The 13,794-nt window shown below is 38.5% G+C and overlaps 2 protein-coding genes across 2 annotated transcripts in view; both read left to right on the top strand.

The window, feature by feature from the left end:
• Window positions 1-4,811, top strand: part of BOD1L1 (biorientation of chromosomes in cell division 1 like 1) — an 823,932-nt gene extending 819,121 nt beyond the window's left edge. The window contains exon 26 of the mRNA XM_052681642.1: window positions 4,802-4,811. The gene's annotated coding sequence lies outside the window, so the exon portion shown is untranslated. The remainder of the gene's footprint in view (window positions 1-4,801) is intronic.
• CLNK (cytokine dependent hematopoietic cell linker) overlaps window positions 1-13,794 on the top strand; it is a 50,265-nt gene that overhangs the window by 6,260 nt on the left and 30,211 nt on the right. The window contains exons 2-3 of the mRNA XM_052681667.1: window positions 10,051-10,122; window positions 11,076-11,125. Coding sequence (XP_052537627.1) covers window positions 10,051-10,122; window positions 11,076-11,125 — 122 coding nt within the window. The remainder of the gene's footprint in view (window positions 1-10,050; window positions 10,123-11,075; window positions 11,126-13,794) is intronic.

Here is a 13,794-nt window from a genome sequence, read left to right as displayed (position 1 = left end):
TCAGTTGATAATGGGCGTGGTGCTGATACAGAATAGTGGAGTATTTTTTTAATTTAGAACATAACCAGATATAGAGTTCTGGAGATTGAGACCAAAGAAACTAGAGCTTATTACTGAGCAGCGAGGCATTTGGAGTTAAATGACAGGCATGCACTATTAGGTAGTATAATGTTCTTAGACTATAAAAACTGGAAAGGACACTGTGCAGCTGAATGCTGGTGAGACTTGTGGGGCCAGGACCATAGTCCTTACCAGGAAATACTTGTTATTGGAACTGAGTATGCTGGGTGGACTTCATCAGAGTTAGGATAGGGGCTGCCCCAAGAGACAGAAGCTGAGGAGCATGACAGGTCTGTCCACCCTGGTCCATGCACCAGCTAGATGATCAGAGCACACCCAGGGACAGCATCTAAGCTCCAATGATCCAGATGGTGAAGCAAGTAGGTGGCAGGAAGGCAGGACTAGCATCAAGCCAGGAAATCATTTGCTGGCCAGGGTTACAATCATATCTGGTGAAGTAAATCACATACAACCCCACAATTACTGAGCAGCTCCAACATGATGAGGTAGGTTCAAGGTCAGGCTAGGAAGACCTTCTATAGGTTTTGGCTTGGATCAACAGAGTCTGTAGCCAGACGTGGATGTCACTGAGCTGGAAGCTCACAATTCATTGGCATTATTTGCTGGGTAGTGTCTGACAGCTCTGAGCTGAGCTGAATGGGTGCCTTTACTCATTGGCAGGGATGTGGGGAAGCACCAGGTGAGACTTGTCAAGGCCATTAAGGTCTATTAGTGCACTCAGGAGATGATGAGCAGTTTGCAAGTGTCCCTGAGCTGCCTTTAAGGTTTAGAACTAGAATTTGAGATGTAGATTGAAGTGCTAAATTTAAGTTGGATCCTATAAACCCTACAGAATCCAGATATATGCTAACAGCAGTGGTATGGTTAGACCTGTGGAAATTTTTTCACAGTCTTATTTGGTCCTAGGTCATTCATTAGAATATGAATGAACTTGATGATTAAGTAGTGTAATATTAATTATTCTGCCGTAGATTGCAGGTGTAGCAGAGGTGAAGTAAGTGTTTTTAGAAGGTTATGCCATTAAGTTAGCAGTATTGATTTTTACCAAGTAGCTTAACTGTTGTGCACTCCCCAGGCACTAAGATACTCTATCTCTGCTCCTCTAAGCAATATCTGACAGCAACTAAAGTTGCTATGTGCAAGAAATAAGTACAGAAATGAAAATAAACCATTGACCCTAGTAGGAAGTTAACTAGCCCAGTGTGGATCTGAAGCCCACACCTGTTCTGATTCCAAAGCCACTTCACAGCACAAAGGATGTACAACTTTTAAAGGACAGTCTACATTTTATCACCTTCAAGTCTTCACGCATAACAGAAAAACTGGACCCAGAAACTTCATTGCACAGTTACTGACAGAATAGTATGTCTATTTGTTGTTCCTGTACTCTGTTTCTGCTTCTGTTGAGCCCTCTTCAAAAGAACTCGGATAAGGACTAGATATTAGGCTGTAATTAAAAGTGATGATTTTAGAAATCTTTTCAAAAAGGAATGTTGTCCAGCCTCTCTGTTTACATCTTTGTCTGATGCCATAATCAGGCATTAACTAGAAAGGCTTCAGAAACAGTGTAGTCTATTTCACTCCAGTCCCTCTCCATTACAAGCATTTTGTGTAGACATCTCACCATTTCAGGTCTATAGCTGTCTGGCAACATGACCTGAAATCCCAGAAAACCACAAGGCTGAGCAAGTACCCAGATATAGGAGTAGGCTACAACTGCACCAGAGTGGTAAAATGCAAGAAGAGGGATAATCTAGGATTAATCAGGAAGAGAAACAGATAGGACTGGTGAAGAACATGAGTTCTTGAACAGAAGAACTTGAACTCTGTCTTAAGTGGAGGGTTTTTTTAAATTTTCAGAGGCATTTGGCTACAGCTAGTAGAGAAGTCTTTTCAGAAATGACTGTCCACAGAGAGCCAACAGCATTAATTAAAACACCTAATTTAAGGATCCCAATCTGAGTGACATGAACATTTAAATAGCCAATATAACTTGTTTAGCACAACCCTTTCTCTTGTTTTACTATTTGCTATCTTCCATGAACAACTTTGTGTTTAGGAGATGTTGATGGCTATCATATAAATATACATATTTGTTTGTCATTTGCTCATGATTCCAAAACTAGAGTAGTAAGCATATGAATGAAAGATACTTTAATAAGATGTACGGATAGAATCATAGAATCACCAAGATTGGAAAAGACCTCCAGGATCATCCAGTCCAACCATCCACCTACCACCAATATTTCCCCACCAAACATTTCTTGATCACCTCCCTAGGCAGCTCATTACAGCACCTGACTACTCTTTTGGAAAATAAGTTTTTCTTACAATTCAACCTGAATCTCCCCTGATGCAACATGAAGCTATTCTCCCAGTACTATTGCTAGTTTCAAGTGGGCCACCTTGCCACAACCTCCTTTCATATAGTTGTAGAAAGCTACAAGGCCTCCCTTGAGCCTCCTCTTCTCCAGACTGAACAATCCCAGCTCACTCAGCTGCTTCTCATAATACCTGTGCTCCAGACCTCTCATCATCTTTGTTGCCCCTCTCTGAACATATTCCAGGGTCTCAATGTCTTTTCTGTAGTGAGGAGCCCAAAACCAAATGCAGTACTTGAGATGCAGCCTCACTAGAGCTGAGTACAGAGGGATGATCACCTTCCTGCTCCTGCTGGCAACATTTTCTTGCCTTCCTTTTAACTTAGAAGTATGACTACTATACTTACCTCAAATTCACCATGGAAACCAATCTTGTGAGAATACACAGAGCAGTCATTTTCATCCACTTCTAAATAGGATTTCACAGGCAACTTGTAACTGCAGTTAGTATTCTCTGGTTCACAGATACTAAGGACATGCATATAGGTTTACAGTGCAACCACAGTAAACTGAAGCCTTTTTCTTCAGATATATATTCCCTTTCTGCTTTGAGCAAGATAATTTTATTCTTCTGGATACTAAGAGCCATACTTGAGGTTAGACTCCACAGGCATGGTGGAAGGATCCATTTTTATATTCCTATGAAGGTTACTCCACCCTGGCTCAGACAGAGTGAAATTAAATCTGCTTACCTACCAGCTCTCTCCTGACAGCAGATGGGCATGGAGGGATGACAATACAGCACGTTCTTTTAGTTCAATCTAGTTACTTGCCTGTCACGTGCAATACGTCTGCTCAGCTTATTTTATGATTTGCTGTTGTGGAGTGCCAGCACGACATCAGTATTTCAGTGTTAAGGAGGGAGTTTTAATTCCAACAGTTAACTCAGAGTCAAATGTCTCCAGAAGCAGCAGGTTTGCCTGGAGCTATGGGAAGATAGCCAGACTCCCCTGTCTGCTAGAAAGGAGTATACGTAATGACAGTACCCTGAGCAGCTCTGGGTTGCAGTGCCTCCCCACATTCTGGCAAGTAGCCCCAGCCAACTCTGCATGCTCTAAGATAAGATATAATCTGCTTGCTTCTTGCCTGTTCCCAGGATATTGCTCATCTGTGGAGGAGGAAGATGATGATAAAACATCATCTGCTGAGAATGGAATAACTCAGTGTTCTTTAACTGGAAAGCTAGACGGCTTTGGCATCCCTTCTCACACCAGGCAGTCCCCAAGCACTAGGGAGATAATTAAGTTAAATATTTTTCCTCAGACTTCCCCAGGTGAACAGGGATTTGCACTCATCATTGCAAGATGCAAGGGCAGAGATAAACAGAGTATCCTAATGCATGGACTTAGAAAGCCAGTACAAATTCTTCCAGGTAGCTACACAGAACACATCTGGAAAATATACTGTTTATAAGAAGCAGAAGTGAAAACAGGTTGAAATCTGTAGATGAACCTTCTGAAAGACATGTATTGCAAGCAGAGGGAATGCTTCAACTTTAGCAAGTCCTCAGAGAGTGTCTATTACCAAGACATTCATGAAAAAGTAAAACACACTTGTTTCCCATTTGGATGTTTGTTCTTCATTCCAGAAGAAACTCTCTACTGTTTAGATGCCACAAATCTAAAGGGCTTGCAGAGAAGTTAAGAAACATGAACATGAAAATAGTTGCAGTGATGCAATCCTACACTTCTGTGAAGTTTTAGTACCATCCCAGGACCAAATTCAGATGAGGACTTGTAATTGAATTACTCTGATTTCTATCGTCAAAAAAATCACAGCATTTCAAAAATATATTTTCATTATTATGTTCCCATAAACCATTTTACATGCATTAAGAACTTCCCTTATTCACACCCAAATTGGTATTTAACTGCTTGGACTAAAAAATATGAAAACCTTTGGGATACCCAGGTCCCCCCACTCTCCTGACAACGTGTGCTCAGCCTGATTTACAGAGGCTGAAGCTACATGCACCCAACAAAATACATGTGTTTGTACTGAGATTACAGAACGGGTTGCTATCCTTAAACAAGTTCATATTGATGTATATATAAATATATACATACAAATATATATATTTATATATGTATGTATACAGAAGGTGCTGCCTTTTGCATTGTATTACTATTAGGAGACATACCAGAAGGGTAAGGCACAGAGGAGACAGACTCTTGGTTCATGCTCCTTTATTCAAGGGCAAAATATTCATGCCACACCCCCTCGAGTAAGCTTTGCAATGTGGTTTATATTATATTGCAGCATTTAGCTTGAAGTGTTACAAAACACACTGTTGCTATTTGAATATGTTTTGCTTGATTTGATAGAACAGTTCTGAGGAGAAATCTGTGCCAAACACCAAACCTTTTCCAGGCATTTCTCTGCACAGTATGGTATCATACACAACAAAATATAAATCTCCACTTTGCCACTATAAAGGGCAGCTTCTGTTTGCAAATAGGGTTGAGTATAATCCTTCTTTTCCTTCCAAGATCACCACCACTTGACTTGAAAGATACCTTAGTGACTTGCCATTCCTTTCCTCAGCCACAATGGGTAATCGTTTTTTTCTCTTTTGAACTTCTTTCAACCACTGCAAAGTCACTGGGCTAGGATTCATTACAGCTCCAAACCAGATGAATATAAATCTGCAACACAAATACAAGTGTCTTCTGTGTATCTTAATCGGCACCCTGAATATCTGTCCTATCCTATATTACAGAGATAGGAGCCATGACACCTTCACCAGGGATCTGTTTCCTGATAAAGGCAGCTTTAATATCTTCTAATATTTTATAAGTGAAGCCTCAATTAGCTGTCATTTTGCTGACTGTTAATGCAGTTTGGCACCAAGAAAATGTTTCAATTCAGAACTTCCAAATCCATATTTAACCAATAGGGTAATTAAATAATTTTCACCTTATCTGTGATTCTACGTGGTTATTTGAACTGACACTATGAAGACTGCTTGGGGTGTTTCTATGTATGTCAGTTTAAAGGTTTTAAGGGAAACCTACAGCACTTTTTTTGAAGAAGAAGATAATTCAGATGAATAATGCCAGTTGTAATTAAATAGTTTTGCAAATGATCAGACATATAATTATGCTAAGAGAATGTAAACTTTAATATTTACTATTATGCTCCTAACACTCCCTTAGCTAAAGTCTCTTCCTACTTGACATGCTTGTAGAGCCAGAGCTGAAGCAGCTTCAACACATGAATCATACCATCATCCATTTATGCATTTTTTTCTGTTGTAACAGCACTGCATACAATGCTTTCATGGATGATCTTATTACTGATTCATAAAAGCTGACCTTTACAAATTAAAAGCAAAAGAACAGGTTTTTTTTTCTGGACGCTGTCTTGGGAAAGATTTCAGAAAAGCGGTTGGGCCTTTGCGTCAGACCTGGATGATGCTTATATTTATGTGCCTGTGTTAAAAATTGTCATCCTAAAAAACAAGTGATGCAAAGGCTTTCAGTCACCGCCTCCCATGAGTAGAGCAATGCCTAGCTGGTCTCCAAACAGCATCCATCTTCCAAAAAAAAAAACCCTCCCTCATTTTTTATTGCTGAATGCAATGTTACATGGCATGCAATATCCCCTTGGTCTGTTGGGATCAACTGTCCTGGCTGACCCCATCCAAGCTCCTTCTCACTCCCAGACTTCTCAGTGAGGAACAGACTGGGATGAAAATCAAGGCTTGATGCTGTGCAATCACTGCTCAGCAACAGCCAAAACAGTGATGTGTTATCAACACTGTTTCAGCCACAAATTCAAAATGCAGCCCCATATGGGCTGCTATGATGATTAACTCCATCCCAGCATGTATGGAGCTCTGCAAATTAGATCAAATACATAGAAGCATACATAGCATACTCTGTGCTAGCCTCAAATTATCTCAAAAGGACTTAAAATCAGAGGTAATTTGGGGTACAGAGGATCAATGTCAGCCTGTTAAAGATCCAGAACAGCCCTGCTTAGAAGTGCAATCCCCATGTGCACCTCCTACTCACCAGTGGCATTAGTCCCCAAATGATCACTGCTGCCCCTAGGAAGGATGGTGCAGGGAAGCCCACTGTCCTCCTATACGTAGTTACGGAGTTCAGGAAAAGGAAACTTTAGACTCACATTCTGCAGGGATTCTTCTTGAGCTGTAACAGGGGACCAGGCAGGGTGTGTTTGTTGCCCAAGGTGGCAATGAATCGCAGTGTTGAAGCAAATTCAAAACTCCCTTCAGTAGTAAGCTAGCCCAGTCAAGCCAGACTCATGATCTCTCTTACTAGCCTGTATCACTTCCAAAAGTGGCAGTGAGTCTGACAGTACTCTCTGCTGCTAGATTTAAACATTATTTCTGCCTTACTGACTTTCGTTTTGCTTAACTGGAGCCACAAAAAACAGTACCTAAGCCTCCTCCCACTCCAAACCATTCTTCTAGGTAATTATGGCTGTAGAGAAAGATGCTACAGAAAAATGAAATTAATAGTACCATGCACTTTTAAAGCGCCTTTTAACAGAGTGACATCATGATTGCAGTGTCCCCAAAATCTAACCACACTGCCACATGCAGCACACACAGCACATTTAGACACATGCCAGAAAAACCCTATTTTTTTAATTTAAAGCATCCTTCATTTACCATCCTGGTAAGCACTTATTAGCAAAATAAGCCATGAATTGGGATAATCAGAATGATAAATACTAGGAATTTTCTGTTTTAATTATGTAGACAATAATAATACTGACCACTTCATATAGTAGTAATGATATGAAGTTTGACAGGTACCTACATTTTCAAACTGACCCCCTTCAGATGTCTGCAGTCAGCACAGGCTTGCAGACTCCATAGAATCATAGCGTCATAGAAGGACTTGGGGTGGAAGGGACCTCTAAGATCATCCAGTTCCAAACCCTCCTGTGGGCAGGGCTGCCACCCACTCTATCAGGCACTAGATCAGGCTGCACAGGGACCCATCCAACCGAGCCTTGAACTCTTCCAGGGATGGGGCATCCACAACCTCTTTGAGTAGCCTACACCAGTGCTTTACTACCCTCTCTCTCAGTGAAAAACTTCCCCCCAACTACTAACCTAAATCTCCTCTCCATTAATTTAAAACCATTTTACTCCATATTTTATTCCTTTCCTTTAAGCCCAACTTTTTCCACCTTCAGCTTATTTTGTACTCCACTTGTAGGCGGTATCCACCTCTTTTCTCATTTTATGCATTCTTTGACTTTATGAGTGTGAATCATCCAGCACAATGAGGATCCATTTTACAAGAAGCCCTCTCAAACATATCTGCCAAACCAAATACATATGCAAATAGCTACAAAAATAAGTAACTAAAAAAACAGATAACTGCAATCATGTTTAACCAATAGGGAATTGCTTTTGAATACTTTGGCCAAATGATGGCATTTACAATCTCTCATGAAGAAAGGTTTAACACAGAAGTATGGTAGAGTGTTTGGAACACATAATTTATGGAACAAAATATCAGGCAACACTGAGCTGCTTCATATAGAGTACTGCAGGCAGAGGAGAGACCCTGAACATGATAGTTACTTTTGTTATTATTTCACTATTAAAACAGAAGACAAGAGAGAATAAAGGCAGGAAGAAAAGGACTTTTTTTTTTTTTTTTTTTTTTTTTTTTACCATTCATTTATTGATTTAGCCATTTTTCACTCCTGGCAAGTAAAATTTACCCTAGTAATAATCACCTTAAATGCTCTGAAGTAAATAAACTTCCAGATGGCATAATACAGCTACGCATTTCATGACTTTGGGAAATTCTGAAATTTGGAAACACAAACATTTATACATCAATTCATCATGTATTAATCATAGTTTATTGCAACAGAATCCATTGAGAGGAATTCAATTTACATTAATGTAAATGTTATTTGGATTTCTTTGCATGCTCCGTAACAGTTTGTCTGCCATTAAATATTAGTGAAAATTCACGTAATGGGAAGCCCAGCCTACATTTTCTCCTCAGTATATCTTCTTGCCATATACTGAACCATAAACTGAACCTTGAGCTAAATAGGATTTGCTGCTCCCTCTGTGCCGCTAAACTGCACTGTTAGAGACAATTTAGATTTGGCATCTGATCTGTCTGAAATGTTTAATAAGTGGAAAAAATTCTAAAACATAGCCTCTTAAGTTACATGAGGTGAAGCTTTCTCGTTGCCTTTTGCAGAAGGAGGGAGAAATGTCACGCCCGTGACAGTGTCAACAGTGGTGTTGACAAGAGAAAGAAGAAAATGCTATGCAGGCAAAATGTTTTGGCACTGTAGACATAGAAACTTTAAGATATTGCATAGAAATACCTTAAAGCAATAAGCAGTGGAGGACTTTTTAAAATCTTTTTAGGCAAGGTAGGTATTTTACTACATCCTGAACCCATAGTGAGCTGATAAATCCTGTACTTTATGCTATTAGTTACTTTTAAAATGTCTGCAGTTCTGAAGAACTACAGATGTAGCCATCAAAAGAGGTATTCAGCCTCAGTGCTGCATCCCACATACAGGCAAAGCCATATGAAGCAGATCAAAATAGTTCCCCACTGTAAGCAAGGCAGAACTTGAAGAAGGTCACTTTTCAGGTGCAACAGAAAATCAACCACACAGAAGAGTTAGGGAGGAATGCTGCACAAAAATTGTGTTCACTGTAATCATGATGCTTACATGCAGTAGAGGTTTGCATTTGCAATACGCACTTCATTAAAAGGAATGCGGAAGAATTTTGCAAAGAATGAAATAGTTCTCTTAAAAGAAAAAAAAAAAGATTATACATAAATTACAAAGAGGATATAGCTGATAGAAATCAGTTAACTGATTGTATTTCTGATGTTCTACAGAGATAACTCAGCAGCAAAATTTAACCATTTATACTTCTGGTGGCTAGGGATAAAGCTTCTAAAGGTCTTGTCTGGCAAACTAAGAAATACACAAAGTTCAGAATTCAATTATAGCCAATGTTCAAAATTATTTCTTACACTAAATAAAATCATGTCTTCTCCTCTAGCATTTCTGTCTTTGCATTTGTGGCCATTAGTATTTTTACGCTGAGAATTACAAAATGTGCATGCATTCACAAATTAAGAACTTCTATTTTAAGAATTTTTGAGCATATATACATGTAAGGAAAAAATCTTTATTTGGCAATACTGTTTATAGAATCTATGAATTTAGATGAATTTGGGACTAAGCCCAAGAGTTCAAGAAAACATGACCATCTTGACAGTCTATGGGTATTATTTGGCAAGATAATCTTCCTTTGCTGCTAACACTGATGTTTCCAGTAGTTAAGAGGTAAACGTGGAAATCCTCTGTTTCAGATCAATATTATTTTAAATGAGTAAATTAGGTTTCAAAGTTAAACTCATGAGCAACAGAAGCAGTGGGCCAAAAGAACAGGCCTTTGTTACTTTGATATCTACAAGAAAGAAAATCATGTTTGGGGTGTAGATGGGAATCATTTACATACATTTTTCCCAGAATTGATAATTTCATTTTAAATTCACATTTATTTTCCACTTACTACTGCTTGCTAACAGTAAGCTTTGTTCAATTGTGGCAGAACTAACAGGAAAACAATGATACAGCACCCAACAGATTCAAATGGGAGGAGGAAAACTTTGCCAAAAAATAGGTAAGCAAATTGCTGTTTAAGGTGCCAATAATTAACTTCAATAGAATTTTTATTATTAATGTGGCCATGCTCTAAGCAGCAAACAGCAAAGACCAAATGAATCTACTGTGGTTTACAGACTGCTCACTAAACAGGAAACCACTCAGCTTCATTGTGTTCGAAAGCTGATGCTAAAAGAAATTTTGTTGTAATTAGAATAGTGGGGCACTTGAAGCTTAGTTGTTTCACAAACTTTGGGTAATTCCAAGGGCCTTCAGAAATTAGGTAAAACAAGAGTGTGTTAATACAATCCTAATGCAAACCCTGGCTGCATATTCACTGAAAAATAGTTGTTTCTGAATATTGAGTTATAGTACTGCAATTATCTGTGTATGCTACTGGTCAGGCTGACAATGGGCCAAGTACCAGTAACAAAAGAGGGTGATAGTGAGAGAACTATCATCCTTGACAACAGGGTTAAATCAAGACCTGTCAATGTGTTTCTTCTGAACTCAGCGTATCCCACATATTCCTACTAGCTGAGTTCCATCCTAAAGCAAGATGGAATATCATGACAGGGTTGGGGGAAATTGTGATACCCATGGGAGCTGGCAAAAGGGGAAAGGAGCCATGTGCAGAGGCACTGCCACATGCTAAAAGAGATTTAGATCCTATTTCCCTAAGCAAAATCATCCCTCAAATTATGTTCTGAAGATGTAAAAGCATTAATAACGTTTTTGCAATATCCATGTCTAAAATTGATATTTGTAGCATCAGTAGAGTTCTACTTATCCAAATTTGAGGCTGTAAGAGATTGCCAAAAATGCTGAATTTCTGTATCTAACAAATTGTTTTTCAAGTTTAAATTATTGTACTTGCAGCTTGCACTTGTTCAGCTAAGTTAGACTGTCTGAAAATTTTCATAGATCAATGGTAATTTCTAATATTTAAGCGGATTTTTTTTATGTCCTTAGTTCTTGCCCAAGTTTGTTTGCAGAAATGCATCTGGAAATACATCCAAAAGGTAAAATTCTTTTAGTATTGAAAAAAGAAGTACTACAGCATATCTTTTTGACATAATAATTACTCAGTCAATAATTACTCCTAATTAAGAAGGGCCAAAATATTTTAACATCATAAAACAAAACAAAAAAATAACTTCCCCCCTCCTCCAACCTCCTCCCCCTCCCCCCCCCCAAAATAAATAAATAAATAAATAAATAAATAAATTGCAAGAAAAGAAGGAAAAGAAAGCTAAGTTCTTGGATATCTGTTAATGAAGAAAGTAAGAAGACATTTAGTTCCAGGCTGCTCCAAAAAATGTTGGTTTCGTGATGTTATACATTGAAACAAGTTGAATACGAGTGGTCATCCTGCTGGAAACTGAAAACCTCACATTGGCTGATAACTTTTAGAATGCAATTGAGGGAATTTAAAAGGATGCACCGCTTTTAAAACAATCTGTTTTTTTGCTGTTCCAAAGCAATGGGACAATGACATAGGAGCTCCGAATCTCAATCCATGGCAGTTATGGTCAGTACTAAGCATGTAGTTGAATCCCATTTACTTCTTAAGCACAGATCCTATCCATTTGAAAAATGGCAGTGTTTCACAACTTTGGCTCTAACATCCTTAGAGATGTCTAATGCAAAGTACATAAATTATCTGACTAAATGGGGGCACAACCATCCAGATAAATTTATTTGGTACACTATGTTTATTGTGTTATATGAAGTTTTCTCAAATGGATGCAATATAATACATAAGATTTAGATTTAAGGCTGAAAAAAAAAAAAATAGCAGTTCTGGAAAAATATAACTCAACAATCCAGCAGTATATCCTTTATTCCGTATAGATAGATAACTAGCCATACCACAAAAGCTCACAAAAGTGACGTTTTTTACACATGCTTTTCACAGTCTCTGAAGAGAAGACTGCCTAGTCTCTTCCTTGGTTCTGGAATCATAGTCATATGATTTATGAAGGCTTTGCTTGTCTTACCTAACATCTCTAGAGGCCAGAGGAAAATACTGACATTTTTACACTGTACTTCGGACCAGAAATATTGACACTGAAAATTCCTATGCAGATTCTTCCTTGCTATTTTTCAGCTACATTTTTTTTTTTTTTTTTTCTGCTGAAGGGCTAAGAGACACTCTGTAAGGATCATGAGATTCATTGAAATATAGCCCACAACATTTTATCATTTTCTGTCACTTGCTGAAACACCACAAAAATGACTGAAAAAAACCCACAGTGCACTCATAGACTCATCGAAGTCCACGGAAACAATTTAACTTCTGCTTTTTCATTTAAATAAGGGATGCAAGTCTGATATTGGGTTTTCAAGCAGAAATTGTTAACCTGTCACCCTTTTGAACAGCCTTTTTTTAGGTCACCAATAAAAAGTTTGCCACAAAATACACGCAATTCTATTTCATTGCAAATTAATCAAAAAATCATTTCTTCTCTTTTGTCCTTTTGCATCAGACATTCTGTCAGCTGGCAGAAGCCCACCCACACATATGCCACAGAAATATAACTCCTTACTATTGTTACAACTGACACACTCCATCTATTAGTTTTGACTGAGGCTGTAGCATAAGAAATTTTAATACTGAGCTGGAGGTGTTCAGTTTCTATAGCTTGAGAAAAGTCCCACCAGCTGTAAGTTGTCATATTTCGCTGAAAAAATACTGATGGAGAACATCCCCTTGATTGCAAACTATCTGGTAAAAATATGAAAAACTGCTAAAGAGTTGTAATTGTTCAGGATAGAGAAAAGAAGGCTGCAGGGAGGCCTTCCAGTGGTTTTTTAATAACTAGAGGAGACTAAAAAACAATGAAGAGAGACTTCTTATAAGAACCTGTAATAACAGAATAAGGGGCAGGAGCTTTGAAATGAAAGCATGTAGATTTAGATTGGAAACGAGGAAGAAATTCTTCATGATGAGGGAACCAATTGTCCAGTGAAGCTAACAATCCCCTATGCCTGGAGGTATTAAAAGCCAGTATGGATGGGGCTTTAGGCAAGAAGGTCTATTTGGAAGAGTCTCTAGTAAGTAGCATCTGACTAGATAATCTTTAAGGTCCCTTGCAACACAAACCATTCCATGATTCAGTGATTCTGTCCTCTTTCATACCTATACAACAGGAAGATTGATTCAGGGGATTTGAAGTTCTAGAATGATAAAATCATAAAATCATAGAATGGCATGGATTGAAACAGACCTCAAGGATCATAAAGTTCCAACTCCCCTGCTACAGGCAGGGTTACCAGCAACTAGATCAGATTGCCCAGGGCCCCATCCACCTAGAATGCATATATAGTAAATAACGGAAATCATCTCTTCCTAAGCAGTGAGTCTCTTTCATAGCATTTCACTACCTAGCCAGCATTTTTCATTACAGTATCTCTAGCATGTCTATGGCCCAATATTTCTAGCAAAGATGACAAAATGAAACATTCATTCTTACTATCAAAATGACATTCTTAAATTACAGGAGGAGCAAATTCAATCTGGTGTGCACTCTGTAGCTAACTCAAAGCAAATATCTGGAAATTCATCTCATGTAAAAGGAATATCCACAGGATACCAGCAACTCTACTTCTTCCTTCACTGGCATTGCACAAAGCACACTTTCTCAAAAGGAGAGAGAGAGGGCAGCAGTTCCTCCAAGCTGTGGTGACT

The sequence above is a fragment of the Tympanuchus pallidicinctus genome, unplaced genomic scaffold (genome assembly GCF_026119805.1).
Source record: "Tympanuchus pallidicinctus isolate F22 unplaced genomic scaffold, pur_lepc_1.0 scaffold2, whole genome shotgun sequence".
In the NCBI taxonomy this organism is placed as follows: domain Eukaryota; kingdom Metazoa; phylum Chordata; class Aves; order Galliformes; family Phasianidae; genus Tympanuchus; species Tympanuchus pallidicinctus.
The sequence above is the reverse complement of the archived record's forward strand: the minus strand, read 5'-3'. Positions and strand labels throughout refer to the sequence as shown.